Below are 17,043 nucleotides of genomic sequence, written 5' to 3'. Positions count from 1 at the left end.
TCCCTCACGCACGTATACCTCAGCCGCCTCCCTCTCACGCACGTATAGCCCAGCCGCCTCCCTCTCACACACGTATACCCCAGCCGTCTCCCTCTCACGCACGTATACCCCAGCCGCCTCCCTCTCACACACGTATACCTCAGCCGGCTCCCTCTCGCACACGTATAGCCCAGCCGCCTCCCTCTCACACACGTATACCCCAGTCGTCTCCCTCTCACGCACGTATACCTCAGCCGCCTCCCTCTCACACAGGTATACCCCAGCCGCCTCCCTCTCGCACAGGTATACCCCAGCCGCCTCCCTCTTGCACAGGTATACCCCAGCCGCCTCCCTCTCGCACACATATACCCCAGCCGCCTCCCTCTTGCACACATATACCCCAGCCGCCTCCCTCTCGCACACATATACCCCAGCCGCCTCCCTCTCGCACACATATACCCCAGCCGCCTCCCTCTCGCACATGTATACCCCAGCCGCCTCCCTCTCACACAGGTATACCCCAGCTGCCTCCCTCTCGCACACATATACCCCAGCTGCCTCCCTCTTGCACACGTATACCCCAGCCGCCTCCCTCTCGCACACATGTCTCCTCCATTACAAGGGACATTTTGTTGAGGACAGGTCATGCCTCGCAGAGAAACACAGGATCATCTGAGTCATTTTGCCAGAAGGATTCAGTATACACAAAGTGCTACTTAGCCAAGTACATATCATACAGGAGGTCATTCTGGTTGGCCCGTTAAGTAGCGTTATGTTGCTGCTTAGTTAGCCATGTAATGCCCCCCGCTCATCCATTCGCACGTGGGCGTGGTCACTCTCAGCTGACTGAGATCTGCGGCGTCCTGCCCTGAGAACGTCCGGTGATGTCAGCAGTCCACCCCCGGTCGCATGGGGATGCCCAACGGTTTCCTGGGAACACATGGATATCCTTATAACAGGACTGAAATGACATCGCCCACACTGCTGCCACCCTCTGGCAGTGGGAAGTATTACGGCATTACCCGGCTCAGGAGATCGGAAGCAGTGCCACAGGTCCAGGTAGGTGCCTGCAGATAGCCTGTAAGTGTGCACATAGCCTGTAAGTGTGCACAAGTCAGAGATCACACCTCGCACGTGCAACAAGCAGATTTTTATTATCCCTGAATATCACACCTGTAAATGTGCACGGCAACGCATATGGGGGGGGCACAACATGTTGTCCCATACCATTATCCAGAGGGGGCAGTACCCACATATACTTCCATGTTGATATCGGTTTAAACATTTTTTTAAAGGGAATTTTTTTTTCTTTTAATTGTGCAAACAACATAAATAAGATATAGCATAAATGATAGCGGATAATATAGTGTGTTACAATAACGGTAACACTGGCGGCAGAATCTCCTCTTTATCCTAAGCAATAGAATACAAAACCAACGTAAAATAGTCATTATTAAATATAAGGCGGGAAGATTCCGGGCGGGGGAAATATTACACCAACATCTGAGGAGAGGGAAGCGTTTCCTTCTTACAATCTGGCACAAACGTTAGGGAAAAGTGCTTTTATTCCATGTTTCATAGATCTCGCTATGAGGGCAAGTCCGACAAATAGTCAGCTGACCTGAGGATCTACATGGGCGGGGCTTATTCGTATGACCCCAGCTGGTTTATATACATTTAATATTTGCATATGAAACCTCGCGGCTGGAGAGAATACACATCAATGTTTGCTCTGAGATATAGGCATTGCAGATACATCAATCTGGTTTAGGAATGTTTACGCAGAGCGTAGATGACGGCGAGATCGGGTATTCACCGGTACTGGTCTTGGCCCAAAGTGGTCTCGTATTCCAATTAATGCATTAGTATATGTAAACGTATACATACGTAACTCCAGAGAGGGACCATACTTTGCCAGATTCTATATTATATATCTATATATAGATAGATAAAAGAATAATATACAGTGGAAATTTTTTGATTACTATAAAATAGGGAAACACTAGCAGGTGCTTTTCTGGATAATAGACATGGGGCAGGCGGGACAAACTTCAGGGGCCAGGCTAGGATTTGGGCTTAGGGACCGGAATATGACTTCCGAGCTGGGCTCTTTAGAGGTGGGGCATGACTAGCGAATAGGGAAAGTGGTAGCATGGTTGATCTCATAGCAGGCCCAGAACAGCCTCATAAAAGTGCTAGTGCAACAATATAAACAAACAAAACGACACGTAGAAATCTCTCCAACCATAGTCTTCTTCTCCTTGCAGCTAAGCCAACAGGCAATGAGGGCCCCTGCAGGAGCCAGTCCGTAGCAGGGAAACCGAGATAGGTTGATCCCATGCAGACAGTTCCACACATAGCGGAAGTAGCGATGGCCATGGGGCAGTTTGGTCATCGTCACAGAGAAGATGCTAGTGGTCGATACGGTTAGGCTTAATGAGTCCAGTGTGGCGACCACTATCACTGACGTCCTCTTGGTAAAGATGAGGGTGGCTCAGTGTAGGCTCCAGGTACAGGTTCCAACTCTTTGCTTGAACAATTCCGAGAACAGATGGAGAAGAGACCTGCGGTGATCGGGGTCACTGGAGCTTCTTCAGACGGCTGTACATCTCACGCTTGCTCTTGTCTCCAGCCCACGTCCTGCTCTTGGAGCGGTGGAGCTTCAGATGTTCTTTGAAGTCCTCATGGTCCATGGGGCAGTAGGACTGGGGCTCGCAGTGGGACTGGAACAGAGAAGAGGTGGTGATTAGGCGATGACCAGCACAGGTTTAATGTGTGTTCCTATATGTAGTCACTATAAATATCATCGGGTCCTACCAGTACGTACCCGGGCCCGGAGCACCACCACACACTCACCTGGTAGCTGGGGAAGAAGTCTTTGTACCCTCCTTTCAGCACATACAGTTCCGGGTAATGGAGCTTTGGGTACTCGTTGCTGTTCCTGTCTTGACTCCTAATAAAACGGCACCTGAGGAAGAACGATCAGATTATGTGAGACTTCGGAACATAGCCCATTAAATCTGTTTCTAGAGAGAAGGTAACATGATGGCGACTGCAGGGGACACGCAGAGCTGAAAACAGAGGCGTAAGCACCCAGATAATGACATAATTCTCCCCGTGCAGCGAACCCTGTTTTGGATTCGGTGCACGATCGCTGGGTTACGGAGGGCTGGAGCATTCGCTGCCAGCCCTCCCTCACCCCCTATTCAACGCCTCAGGGGCTCACTGCCCCTGGCGGCGAATTATAACCCCCCCCCCCCCCGCAGGGAGCCGAGGGACGGCGGCAGGCAGGGAAATGGAAGCCTCAATGCCTGCGCCAGACACTGTGGGGGTGAAGGAGGGCTGGCAGGGACACAGGGAGAGCTGGCAGGGGACTGGGATAGGGAGCCACTGCAATGGGCCCGCTCCTGCATATTTAATGATCTGGACCAGTCTGCAGTAAATATATGAATATTATTGAGTGGCTCCCGGCCCCCTGCTGGCGAATGTGTAAAAAAAAAAAAATATATATAAAAATTTTACGAATGCAATCACTGGAGAAAGCAGTTCTCCATTTGAGCATTGAATACACTCTCGGCGAATTTGACTAAAAACCCATTGAAAACCACCAGCGAATCGGCAGACATTCGCTGTTCACTTGCAGCGAATTGTCTCCATTGAATAGGGACAATCGTTACTTCAGAGGAAATATTCGCTGTTAGCCCGGATAAATGCCAGATTCGCTGTAAACTACGGCCAATCTGAGGCATTGAATACTGGCCAATGAGTCTAAGGCGCGCCCACATTGTGTCTGTACAGAGTCACAGCTGGGATAACAGGTGTATGCAGGGAGAAATGCAGGGAGAAATGCAGTGACAATCAGCTGAGCGATCCTCTAAGGCAGGGGTGGCCAACCAGTCAGAGGTAAAGAGCCGAAAAATATCTGTAGTCAAGCTAAAGAGCCAACAACATGCGCGCGCCTTCGACACGCGTGCCAAAAAAGGGGCATGGTCTATTTGGACCCCTTGGGTGGGTGTGATACACATATGCCTCCAATAGTGCAGTGCCATATATACATATGCCCCCAATAGTGCAAGATACACATATGCTCCCACGGTGCTGGGTATGCCCCACGGTGCCACAAACTGCTATGCCCCCACAGTGACAAAAAGCTGCTATGCCCCCACAGTACCACAAACTGCTATGCCCCCACATCGCCACAAACTGCTATGCCCCCACATCGCCACAAACTGCTATGCCCCCACAGTGCCACAACTGCTATGCCCCCACAGTGCTACAATCTGCTATGCCCCCACCGTGCTAATTTCCCAGCAGCAGCACTCACCGTTGTTGCTGCTGCTGCCGGGCGTGGAGAGGACAGTCTGGTGTCCCCCAGCAGTCCTGTCATGTCACCAAGGGGAGGAAAGCACAGCACACTGAGGGTCTCCCCCCCCCCCCTTACTTCCCTGTGACTGGGCCGTCCACCAATCAAAGCTCGCGGGCCGGCTCCTGATTGGCTGCCTGCCTGCGAGCTCTGATTGGCGGATGACCCAGTCACAAGGGTGCACAGTGAGGGGTAGGAGAGATAAGCGATGCGCGCTCTCCTCCTCTCAGAAGGAGAAGGGATTAGAGGAACCGGCAGTGGGTGATGGGGACAGACGGTGGGCGGCGGGCAGCAGTGGAAGCAGGAGCCGCACTTTAACAGGGGGAGAGCCGCATGAGGCTCTAGAGCCACAGGTTGGCCACCCCTGCTCTAAGGTCTTCCAGGCATTGGTGAAAGTGGCTGCATCCAGAGACCCCTACACGGAGGCAGTAAACAGGGAAATTGCTTGTGTACGCAGCAATGCTGCATCTGAGGTAGCGCCCATCAGTATGACACCGGGCGTATCAGTCCTTACACAGGAAATGCTGCATCTGAGGTAACACCGATCAGTATTACAGCGGGATAGACAATGACAGCGGGCGTATCAGTCCCTACACAGGAAATGCTGCATCTGAGGTAGCACCGATCGGTATTACAGCGGGATAGGCAATGACAGCGGGCGTATCAGTCTCTACACAGGAAATGCTGCATCTGAGGTAACACCGATCGGTATTACAGCGGGGATGGGCAATGACAGCGGGCGTATCAGTCGCTACACAGGAAATGCTGCATCTGAGGTAACACCGATCAGTATTACAGCAGGATAGACAATGACAGCGGGCGTATCAGTCCCTACACAGGAAATACTGCATCTGAGGTAGCACCGATCGGTATTACAGAGGGATAGACAATGACAGCGGGCGTATCAGTCCCTACACAGGAAATGCTGCATCTGAGGTAACACCGATCGGTATTACAGAGGGATAGACAATGACAGCGGGTGTATCAGTCCCTACACAGGAAATGCTGCATCTGAGGTAGCGCCCATCAGTATTACAGCGGGGGATAGACAATGACAGCGGGCGTATCAGTCCCTACACAGGAAATGCTGCATCTGAGGTAACACCGATCGGTATTACAGAGGGATAGACAATGACAGCGGGCGTATCAGTCCTTACACAGGAAATGCTGCATCTGATGTAACAATGATCAGTATTACAGCGTGGATAGACAATGACAGCGGGCGTATCAGTCCCTACACAGGAAATGCTGCATCTGAGGTAACACCGATCGGTATTACAGCGGGATAGACAATGACACCGGGCGTATCAGTCCCTACACAGGAAATGCTGCATCTGAGGTAGCGCCCATCAGTATTACAGCGGGATAGACAATGACACCGGGCGTATCAGTCCCTACACAGGAAATGCTGCATCTGAGGTAGCGCCCATCAGTATTACAGCGGGATAGACAATGACAGCGGGCGTATCAGTCCCTACACAGGAAATGCTGCATCTGAGGTAACACCGATCGGTATTACAGCAGGATAGACAATGACAGCGGGCGTATCAGTCCTTACACAGGAAATGCTGCATCTGAGGTAACACCGATCTGTATTACAGCGGGGATAGACAATGACAGCGGGCGTATCAGTCCCTACACAGGAAATGCTGCATCTGAGGTAACACCGATCGGTATTACAGCGGGATAGACAATGACACCGGGCGTATCAGTCCCTACACAGGAAATGCTGCATCTGAGGTGGCACCGATCGGTATTACAGCGGGATAGACATGACAGCGGGCGTATCAGTCCGTAGACAGGAAATGCTGCATCTGAGGTAACACCGATCGGTATTACAGCGGGGATAGACAGTGACAGCGGGCGTATCAGTCCGTACACAGGAAATGCTGCATCTGAGGTAGCACCGATCGGTATTACAGCGGGATAGGCAATGACAGCGGGCGTATCAGTCTCTACACAGGAAATGCTGCATCTGAGGTAACACCGATCGGTATTACAGCGGGGATGGGCAATGACAGCGGGCGTATCAGTCGCTACACAGGAAATGCTGCATCTGAGGTAGCACCGATCGGTATTACAGCGGGATAGGCAATGACAGCGGGCGTATCAGTCTCTACACAGGAAATGCTGCATCTGAGGTAACACCGATCAGTATTACAGCGGGGATGGGCAATGACAGCGGGCGTATCAGTCCCTACACAGGAAATGCTGCATCTGAGGTAGCACCGATCGGTATTACAGCGGGGATAGACAATGACAGCGGGCGTATCAGTCCCTACACAGGAAATGCTGCATCTGAGGTAGCGCCGATCAGTATGACACCGGGCGTATCAGTCCTTACACAGGAAATGCTGCATCTGAGGTAACACCGATCGGTATTACAGCGGGGTTAGACAATGACAGCAGGCGTATCAGTCCCTACCCAGGAAATGCTGCATCTGAGGTAGCACCGATCGGTAATACAGCAGGATAGACAATGACAGCGGGCGTATCGGTCCCTACACAGGAAATGCTGCATCTGAGGTGGCACCGATCGGTATTACAGCGGGATAGACAATGACAGCGGGCGTATCAGTCCCTACACAGGAAATGCTGCATCTGAGGTAACACCAATCGGTATTACAGAGGGGATAGACAATGACAGCGGGCGTATCAGTCCCTACACAGGAAATGCTGCATCTGAGGTAACACCGATCGTTGTTACAGAGGGGATAGACAATGACAGTGGGCGTATCAGTCCCTACACAGGAAATACTGCATCTGAGGTAACACCGATCGGTATTACAGCGGGATAGACAATGACAGCGGGCTTATCAGTCCCTACACAGGAAATGCTGCATCTAAGGTAGCACCGATCGGTATTACAGCGGGATAGACAATGACAGCGGGCGTATCAGACCCTACACAGGAAATGCTGCATCTGAGGTAACACCGATCGGTATTACAGCGGGATAGACAACGACAGCAGGTGTATCAGTCCCTACACAGGAAATACTGCATCTGAGGTAACACCGATCGGTATTACAGAGGGGATAGACAATGACAGCGGGCGTATCAGTCCCTAAACAGGAAATGCTGCATCTGAGGTAACACACATCGGTATTACAGCGGGATAGACAATGACAGCGGGTGTATCAGTCCCTACACAGGAAATGCTGCATCTGAGGTAGCACCGATCGGTATTACAGCGGGATAGACAATGACAGCGGGCGTATCAGTCCCTACACAGGAAATGCTGCATCTGAGGTAGCACCGATCGGTATTACAGCGGGACAGACAATGACAGCGGGAGTATCAGTCCCTACACAGGAAATGCTGCATCTGAGGTAGCGCCCATCAGTATGACAGTGGGCGTATCAGTCCCTACACAGGAAATGCTGCATCTGAGGTAACACCAATCGGTATTACAGAGGGGATAGACAATGACAGCGGGCGTATCAGTCCCTACACAGGAAATGCTGCATCTGAGGTAGCACTGATCGGTATTACAGAGGGGATAGACAATGACAGCGGGCGTATCAGTCTTTACACAGGAAATGATGCATCTGAGGTAGCGCCGATCGGTATTACAAGGGGATAGATAATGACAGCAGGCGTATCAGTCCCTACACAGGAAATGCTGCATCTGAGGTAGCACCGATCGGTATTACAGCGGGATAGACAATGATAGCGGGCGTATCAGTCCCTACACAGGAAATGCTGCATCTGAGGTAGCACCGATCGGTATTACAGCGGGATAGACAATGATAGCGGGCGTATCAGTCCCTACACAGGAAATTCTGCATCTGAGGTAACACCGATCGGTATTACAGCGGGATAGACAATGACAGCGGGCGTATCAGTCCCTACACAGGAAATGCTGCATCTGAGGTAGCACCGATCAGTATTACAGAGGGGATAGACAGTGACAGCGGGCGTATCAGTCCCTACACAGGAAATGCTGCATCTGAGGTAGCACCGATCGGTAATACAGAGGGATAGACAATGACAGCGGGCGTATCAGTCTCTACACAGGAAATACTGCATCTGAGGTAACACCGATCGGTATTACAGAGGGGATAGACAATGACAGCGGGCGTATCAGTCCCTACACAGGAAATTCTGCATCTGAGGTAGCACCGATCGGTAATACAGAGGGATAGAAAATGACAGCGGGCGTATCAGTCTCTACACAGGAAATGCTGCATCTGAGGTAACACCTATCAGTATTACAGGGGGATAGACAATGACAGCGGGCGTATCAGTCTCTACACAGGAAATGCTGCATCTGAGGTAACACCGATCGGTATTACAGAGGGGATAGACAATGACAGCGGGCGTATCATTCCCTACACAGGAAATGCTGCATCTGAGGTAGCACTGATCGGTATTACAGCGGGATAGACAATGACAGCGGGTGTATCACTCCCTACACAGGAAATGCTGCATCTGAGGAAACACCGATCGGTATTACAGCGGGATAGACAATGACAGCGGGCGTATCAGTCCCTACACAGGAAATGCTGCATCTGAGGTAACACCGATCGGTATTACAGAGGGGATAGACAATGACAGCGGGCGTATCAGTCCCTACACAGGAAATGCTGCATCTGAGGTAACACCGATCGGTATTACAGGGGGATAGACAATGACAGCGGGTGTATCAGTCCCTACACAGGAAATGCTGCATCTGAGGTTGCACCGATCGGTATTACAGGGGATAGACAATGACAGCAGGCGTATCAGTCCCTACACAGGAAATGCTGCATCTGAGTTAGCACCGATCGGTATTACAGCGGAATAGACAATGACACCGGGCGTATCAGTCTCTACACAGGAAATGCTGCATCTGAGGTAACACCGATCGGTATTACAGAGGGGATAGACAATGACAGCGGGCGTATCAGTCCCTACACAGGAAATGCTGCATCTGAGGTAACACCGATCGGTATTACAGGGGGATAGACAATGACAGCGGGCGTATCAGTCCCTACACAGGAAATGCTGCATCTGAGGTAACACACATCGGTATTACAGGGGGATAGACAATGACAGCGGGCGTATCAGTCCCTACACAGGAAATGCTGCATCTGAGGTAACACCGATCGGTATTACAGAGGGGATAGACAATGACACCGGGCGTATCAGTCTCTACACAGGAAATGCTGCATCTGAGGTAACACACATCGGTATTACAGCGGGATAGACAATGACAGCGGGCGTATCAGTCCCTACACAGGAAATGCTGCATCTGAGGTAACACCGATCAGTATTACAGCGGGGATAGACAATGACAGCGGGCGTATCAGTCCCTACACAGGAAATGCTGCATCTGAGGTAACACCGATCGGTATTACAGCGGGATAGACAATGACACCGGGCGTATCAGTCCCTACACAGGAAATGCTGCATCTGAGGTAGCGCCCATCAGTATTACAGCGGGGGATAGACAATGACAGCGGGCGTATCAGTCCCTACACAGGAAATGCTGCATCTGAGGTAGCGCCCATCAGTATGACACCGGGCGTATCAGTCCCTACACAGGAAATGCTGCATCTGAGGTAACACCGATCTGTATTACAGCGGGATAGACAATGACACCGGGCGTATCAGTCCCTACACAGGAAATGCTGCATCTGAGGTAGCACCGATCTGTATTACAGCGGGATAGACAATGACAGCGGTGGTATCAGTCCTTACACAGGAAATGCTGCATCTGAGGTAACACCGATCGGTATTACAGTGGGATAGACAATGACACCGGGCGTATCAGTCCCTACACAGGAAATGCTGCATCTGAGGTAACACCGATCTGTATTACAGCGGGGATAGACAATGACAGCGGGCGTATCAGTCTCTACACAGGAAATGCTGCATCTGAGGTGGCACCGATCGGCATTACAGCGGGTACTGGCACTGGACAAGGAGAGGACAGTGTAACGGAATTTATATGAAGACTCAGATCTGCCTCTCAAGCAGCCTCAGAGTCTATGGAAGCCGCATCTCAGTGACGCACCAGGTTACAGCCGCTTCCTTCCCTCTTACGATATTACAGACACAGGCACTGGGGTATTGTTAGAGTTCTAGACAATAAAGGACAAATGTGTGGGGAAGACGTACATGCGCGGTCCTCTCACGGAGGAGAATTCACAATGGAAGATGACAATAACCCTCTTGTCCTCGCTGGACGACACGATTGGATTCTTCAGAAGAAACTCTTCAACGTCCTGCTCCAGCGGGAGATTTACTGCCCCCTAGAGGAGATAAACATGTTAAATTCACATAAAATCCACAATGTTACCCTCTTGTGGGATGAGGAGCTGAAGAGATCCCACTCACCTTGATGTGACCCCCTTCATATTCATATGGGTACCGGCAATCTACAATCACACAGCGTTCTATACGATCCTGGTATTTTCCGCTCAGCACATGCTCCATCTGAGGAGACAAACATATTACAGGTACGGAATACATAGGATTTTCTGGACTCTCCAAACGACATCTGACTGCAGGCATGGACCAACATCTCCAGCATCATGTGACTACAGCCACTGACCAGACCCCTCCCAGCATCATGTGACTACAGCCACTGACCAGACCCCTCCCAGCATCATGTGACTACAGCCACTGACCAGACCCTTCCCCACATCATGTGACTACAGCCACTGACCAGACCCCTCCCAGCATCATGTGACTACAGCCACTGACCAGACCCCTCCCAGCATCATCTGACTACAGCCACTGACCAGCATCATGGGACTACAGCAATGGATGCACAGAGAGTACTCACCATTTCTGGAGTGATGTACTTCAGATCCTGATAAGTGCCCTTTACCGTGTTCAACAAATAAGTCTGTGAAATAAAGCAAAAAGTCAGACATCAAGCACATCCTCTGTATATGCCATGCCGGGGCAAAATGTGGAACTACAAGTCCCAGCACACCCCTGCCAGCAACATAACACATGACCCTAAACCTATGATCCCTCCGTCTCACCTTGGATGAGTCACCGATCAAATCTCGGTCATCGCTGTCCAGGACATGTTCCACTGCCGTCAGGCACAGAGACTTGGAGCGGCCCAGCTTCATTTTCTACAACAAAAAGAACAAAATGATGTAGCGCTATATAATTATCAGTACAAGGCAAAGGGGAGAACAGCAGTGCGAGGAATACCACAGGGGGAGACAGGGACAGGGCGCGCGCGAGAGGGACAGGGCGCGAGAGGGACAGGGCGCGCACGAGAGGGACAGGGCACGAGAGAGAAAGAGAGACAGGGCGAGAGAGAGAGAGAGAGACAGGGCGCAAGAGAGAGAGAGAGAGACAGGGCGCAAGAGAGAGAGAGAGAGACAGGGCGCGCGCGAGAGGGACAGGGCGCGAGAGAGACAGGGGCAGGGCGCGAGAGAGACAGGGGCAGGGCGCAAGAGGGACAGGGACAGGGTGCGCGCGAGAGAGACAGGGACAGGGCGCACGCGAGAGAGACAGGGACAGGGCGCGCGCGAGAGAGAGACAGGGCGCGCGAGAGAGGGACAGGGGGCGCGAGAGAGAGACAGGGCGCGAGAGAGAGACAGGGCGCGAGAGAGAGACAGGGCGCGCGAGAGAGAGAGAGACACAGGGCGCGCGCGAGAGAGAGAGAGACAGGGCGCGAGAGAGAGAGAGAGACAGGGCGAGAGAGAGAGCACGAGAGAGAGAACTAGAGAGAGAGAATGAGAGAGAGAGACACACACACAGAGAGAGAGACAGACACAAACAGACAGAAAAGCGAGACATAGAGACACACAGAGGAGCGGGAGAGAGAGAGACAGACACACACACAGACAGGAGAGCGAGACATAGAGACACACAGAGGAGCGAGAGAGACAGACAGACACAGACAGACAGGAGAGCGAGACATATTGACAGAGAAACACACAGAGGAGCGAGAGAGACAGAGAGCAGGAGAGAGAGAGAGACAGACACACACACAGACAGGAGAGCGAGACATAGAGACACACAGAGGAGCGAGAGAGACAGACAGACACAGAGAGACAGGAGAGCGAGACATATTGACAGAGAAACACACAGAGGAGCGAGAGAGACAGAGAGCGGGAGAGAGAGAGAGACAGACACACACACAGACAGGAGAGCGAGACATAGAGACACACAGAGGAGCGAGAGAGACAGAGAGCGGGAGAGAGAGAGAGACAGACACACACACAGACAGGAGAGCGAGACATAGAGACACACAGAGGAGCGAGAGAGACAGACAGACACAGACAGACAGGAGAGCGAGACATATTGACAGAGAAACACACAGAGGAGCGAGAGAGACAGAGAGCGGGAGAGAGAGAGACAGACACACACACAGACAGACAGACAGGAGAGCGAGACATAGAGACACACAGAGGAGCGAGAGAGACAGACAGACACAGACAGACAGGAGAGCGAGACATATTGACAGAGAAACACACAGAGGAGCGAGAGAGACAGAGAGCGGGAGAGAGAGAGACAGACACACACACAGACAGACAGACAGGAGAGCGAGACATAGAGACACACAGAGGAGCGAGAGAGACAGACAGGGACAGACAGACAGGAGAGCGAGACATATTGACAGAGAAACACACAGAGGAGCGAGAGAGACAGAGAGCGGGAGAGAGACAGACACACACACAGACAGGAGAGCGAGACATAGAGACACACAGAGGAGCGAGAGAGACAGACAGACACAGACAGACAGGAGAGCGAGACATATTGACAGAGAAACACACAGAGGAGCGAGAGAGACAGAGAGCGGGAGAGAGAGAGAGACAGACACACACACAGACAGGAGAGCGAGACATAGAGACACACAGAGGAGCGAGAGAGACAGACAGACACAGACAGACAGGAGAGCGAGACATATTGACAGAGAAACACACAGAGGAGCGAGAGAGACAGAGAGCGGGAGAGAGAGAGAGACAGACACACACACAGACAGGAGAGCGAGACATAGAGACACACAGAGGAGCGAGAGAGACAGACAGACACAGACAGACAGGAGAGCGAGACATATTGACAGAGAAACACACAGAGGAGCGAGAGAGACAGAGAGCAGGAGAGAGAGAGACAGACACACACACAGACAGACAGACAGACAGGAGAGCGAGACATAGAGACACACAGAGGAGCGAGAGAGACAGACAGGGACAGAGAGACCTTCTGCAGTCTACATACCGGTTCCTCATGTTCAGGTTCGCTGATGTGGAAGGAGGAGGCGGAGGTGACATTTTTATGTCTCTTTGATTTCACCGGTGTGTCGTTGTCCAGGGGCCTGTCCAGGCGTTTCAGGATGGGCCGGATGATGGTGCTGGGCATGGAAGGCGAGCGGAATAGACGGCGACATTTGCTTCTAATCACCAGCTCCTGATAATGGTGATAAAGTGATAGTGGTCAGCGTCATGCACACCGGAGACCAGGAGGTGGCGCCACACCTCTCACCGGAATAATGAGGGAATATTCCGCCATCTAGAATAATCCAGACAGACTTACCGCACTGTTCTTCACAAAGGGGCCGGTCAGCAGGTTCACCATTCCGCTCGGGAGATTCGGCTTGCCCTGAAATTCAGCAGGTCACAGTAAGTAAATGTCGGGAGCACGTACAGACCACGGGCACGTAGACACTATCATAGTGTGATTATTACCTTTCCATCGTCATTATCATCCATTATCTCCATGAACCCATCGTCATCATCATCGTGTACGGAGCAGGTCAGGGAGCATTTGCGTAGCCGGACAGGACTCTCGTCGTCCACCTGAGGCTGCTTCTTCTCTGGAGAGAACTGCGGGGAGAAAACACAGGCGTCAGATTTAGCAGCCGGATCCCAGATCTGCTCCACTGTAGGCGCCGAGGAAGAGCGCTCACCAGGAGAGTGGGCCGTCCGGTGATCGCCTCCTCGCTGCGCGCGCGGCTGTGGGGGGCTGGGAACATGTGCGGCCTCTTGAACAAGAACACTTCCTGTAGACAGAGGACAGAAGGAGCTTAGAATATTCCGGTGCTTGCAGTGCTGCCATATAGACACACATGTACTAACATTGCCCTATATACTTCAGAGGCTGTGAGAAGCCCCGATGCCCGATGTTCAGAGAAGTGCATCGATTTTCTGCAACTGTGTCAACATTCCTTAAGACTGGTACGATGCATGCGCTACACAGAATGGCGCACAAAGGCGCTGTAGTGATCGGGAGGTCACCGTGTACCAGAGGAGACATCCGCCAGTAACTTACATTCTCCTTGTTGTAAATGGCTGCAGGGCTACTTTCCAAGGGGCCTGGGACGTCGGGGAGTTTCCGTAAGGCCGGGCTGCCACCCAGGAGGGTCACCTACAGACACAGGATCAGTAAATCATCGGCAGCTATCAGTGGCCAGCACAGGAAGGTCATCCGCAGGTTATCTCCAAACCTAGAACCCAGACTTTATGCTGTGCAGGGTGACCCCCTACTGGCCACAATCTCAGCATGTAGCTGATAGGAAATGCGTGCACACCTATATATATATATACACACACACACACACAAAGTCTGATGCTGGAACTCACCGGCAGAGACTGTCTCCTCCGAAGCGGTAACTTAAAGCTAGAAAATAGAGAGAGAGAGAGAGGGGGGGGGGGGGGGGGGGGGTGAGCTCCATGTGATCTCATTATAACATTCATATGCGCAGGAGGCCGTATTCTGCCGCACTCGCACAATTACAGGCCCGTCCCTGGTGTCTATCCCAGCATACGCCTGTGCAGGGGCTGAGAACACCACGGTTCTGGCTCCCAACAAAAATGACCCATAGTGCGTATATGTGGTAGGGAATAGAGTGTAAGCTCCACTGGTGCAGTGACGGTCAAGTACTGCAGAATATGTGGCCATACCATGTCGCTGATCTGTCGGCAGCCCAGGGCTAATAATGGCAGAGATTAGCAGTAATGCTACTTACACCACCACGAATGGCACCAAATCCTGACACCTATGTCCTATGTCAGCGCCCTCTGCTGATGGTTATGTGCCCTGGTACCTATGTCAGCGCCCTCTGCTGATGGTTATGTGCCCTGGTACCTATGTCAGTGCCCTCTGTTGATGGTTATGTGCCCTGATACCTATGTCTGTGCCCTCATCTGATGGGTATGTGCCCTGGTACCTATGTCAGTGCCCTCTGCTGATGGTTATGTGCCCTGGTACCTATGTCAGTGCCCTCTGCTGATGGTTATGTGCCCTGGTACCTATGTCAGTGCCCTCTGCTGATGGTTATGTGCCCTGATACCTATGTCAGTGCCCTCTGCTGATGGTTATGTGCCCTGGTACCTATGTCAGTGCCCTCTGCTGATGGTTATGTGCCCTGGTACCTATGTCAGTGCCCTCTGTTGATGGTTATGTGCCCTGATACCTATGTCTGTGCCCTCATCTGATGGGTATGTGCCCTGGTACCTATGTCAGTGCCCTCTGCTGATGGTTATGTGCCCTGGTACCTATGTCAGTGCCCTCTGCTGATGGTTATGTGCCCTGGTACCTATGTCAGTGCCCTCTGCTGATGGTTATGTGCCCTGATACCTATGTCAGTGCCCTCTGCTGATGGTTATGTGCCCTGGTACCTATGTCAGTGCCCTCTGCTGATGGTTATGTGCCCTGGTACCTATGTCAGTGTCCTCGTCTGATGGTTATGTGCCCTGGTACCTATGTCAGTGCCCTCTGCTGCTGGTTATGTGCCCTGGTACCTATGTCTGTGCCCTCATCTGATGGGTATGTGCCCTGGTACCTATGTCAGTGCCCTCTGCTGATGGTTATGTGCCCTGGTACCTATGTCAGCGTCCTCTGCTGATGGTCATGTGCCCTGATACCTATGTCTCTTCCCTCGTCTGATGGCTATGTGCCTTGGTACCTATGTCAGTGCCCTCTGCTGATGGTTATGTGCCCTGATACCTATGTCTGTGCCCTCATCTGATGGGTATGTGCCCTGGTACCTATGTCAGTGCCCTCTGCTGGTGGTTATGTGCCCTGGTACCTATGTCAGTGCCCTCTGCTGATGGTTATGTGCCCTGATACCCATCAGATGAGGGCACAGACATAGGTATCAGGGCACATAACCATCAGCAGAGGGCACTGACATAGGTACCAGGGCACATAACCATCAGCAGAGGGCACTGACATAGGTATAAGGGCACATAACCATCAGCAGAGGGCACTGACATAGGTACCAGGGCACATACCCATCAGATGAGGGCACAGACATAGGTATGTGCCCTGGTACCTATGTCAGTGCCCTCTGCTGATGGTTATGTGCCCTGGTACTTATGTCAGTGTCCTCGTCTGATGGGTATGTGCCCTGATACCTATGTCAGCGCCCTCTGCTGATGGGTATGTGCCCTGGTACCTATGTCAGCGCCCTCTGCTGATGGGTATGTGCCCTGATACCTATGTCTCTTCCCTCGTCTGATGGCTATGTGCCTTGGTACCTATGTCAGTGCCCTCGTCTGATGGTTATGTGCCCTGATACCTATGTCTGTGCCCTCATCTGATGGGTATGTGCCCTGGTACCTATGTCAGTGCCCTCTGCTGATGGGTATGTGCCCTGGTACCTATGTCAGTGCCCTCGTCTGATGGTTATGTGCCCTGGTACCTATGTCAGTGCCCTCTGCTGGTGGTTATGTGCCCTGGTACCTATGTCAGCGTCCTCGGCTGATGGGTATGTGCCCTGGTACCTATGTCAGTGTCCTCGTCTG

General features: G+C 52.1%; 1 protein-coding gene across 1 annotated transcript in view; it reads right to left on the bottom strand.

Annotated features, from left to right (window-relative positions):
* Positions 1-1,114: 1,114 nt before the first annotated feature.
* Positions 1,115-17,043, bottom strand: part of CDC25B (cell division cycle 25B) — a 33,847-nt gene continuing 17,918 nt past the window's right edge. The window contains exons 5-16 of the mRNA XM_083158520.1: positions 14,878-14,914; positions 14,567-14,662; positions 14,205-14,297; positions 13,984-14,121; positions 13,832-13,897; positions 13,517-13,705; positions 11,320-11,415; positions 11,115-11,177; positions 10,664-10,762; positions 10,445-10,578; positions 2,836-2,947; positions 1,115-2,702 (exon numbers count right to left, since the gene is read on the bottom strand). Coding sequence (XP_083014646.1) covers positions 2,559-2,702; positions 2,836-2,947; positions 10,445-10,578; positions 10,664-10,762; positions 11,115-11,177; positions 11,320-11,415; positions 13,517-13,705; positions 13,832-13,897; positions 13,984-14,121; positions 14,205-14,297; positions 14,567-14,662; positions 14,878-14,914 — 1,267 coding nt within the window. The 3' untranslated portion in view covers positions 1,115-2,558. The remainder of the gene's footprint in view (positions 2,703-2,835; positions 2,948-10,444; positions 10,579-10,663; positions 10,763-11,114; positions 11,178-11,319; positions 11,416-13,516; positions 13,706-13,831; positions 13,898-13,983; positions 14,122-14,204; positions 14,298-14,566; positions 14,663-14,877; positions 14,915-17,043) is intronic.

The sequence above is a fragment of the Crinia signifera genome, chromosome 1 (genome assembly GCF_055691185.1).
Source record: "Crinia signifera chromosome 1, ASM5569118v1, whole genome shotgun sequence".
Classification (NCBI taxonomy): Eukaryota; Metazoa; Chordata; class Amphibia; order Anura; family Myobatrachidae; genus Crinia; species Crinia signifera.
The sequence above is the reverse complement of the archived record's forward strand: the minus strand, read 5'-3'. Positions and strand labels throughout refer to the sequence as shown.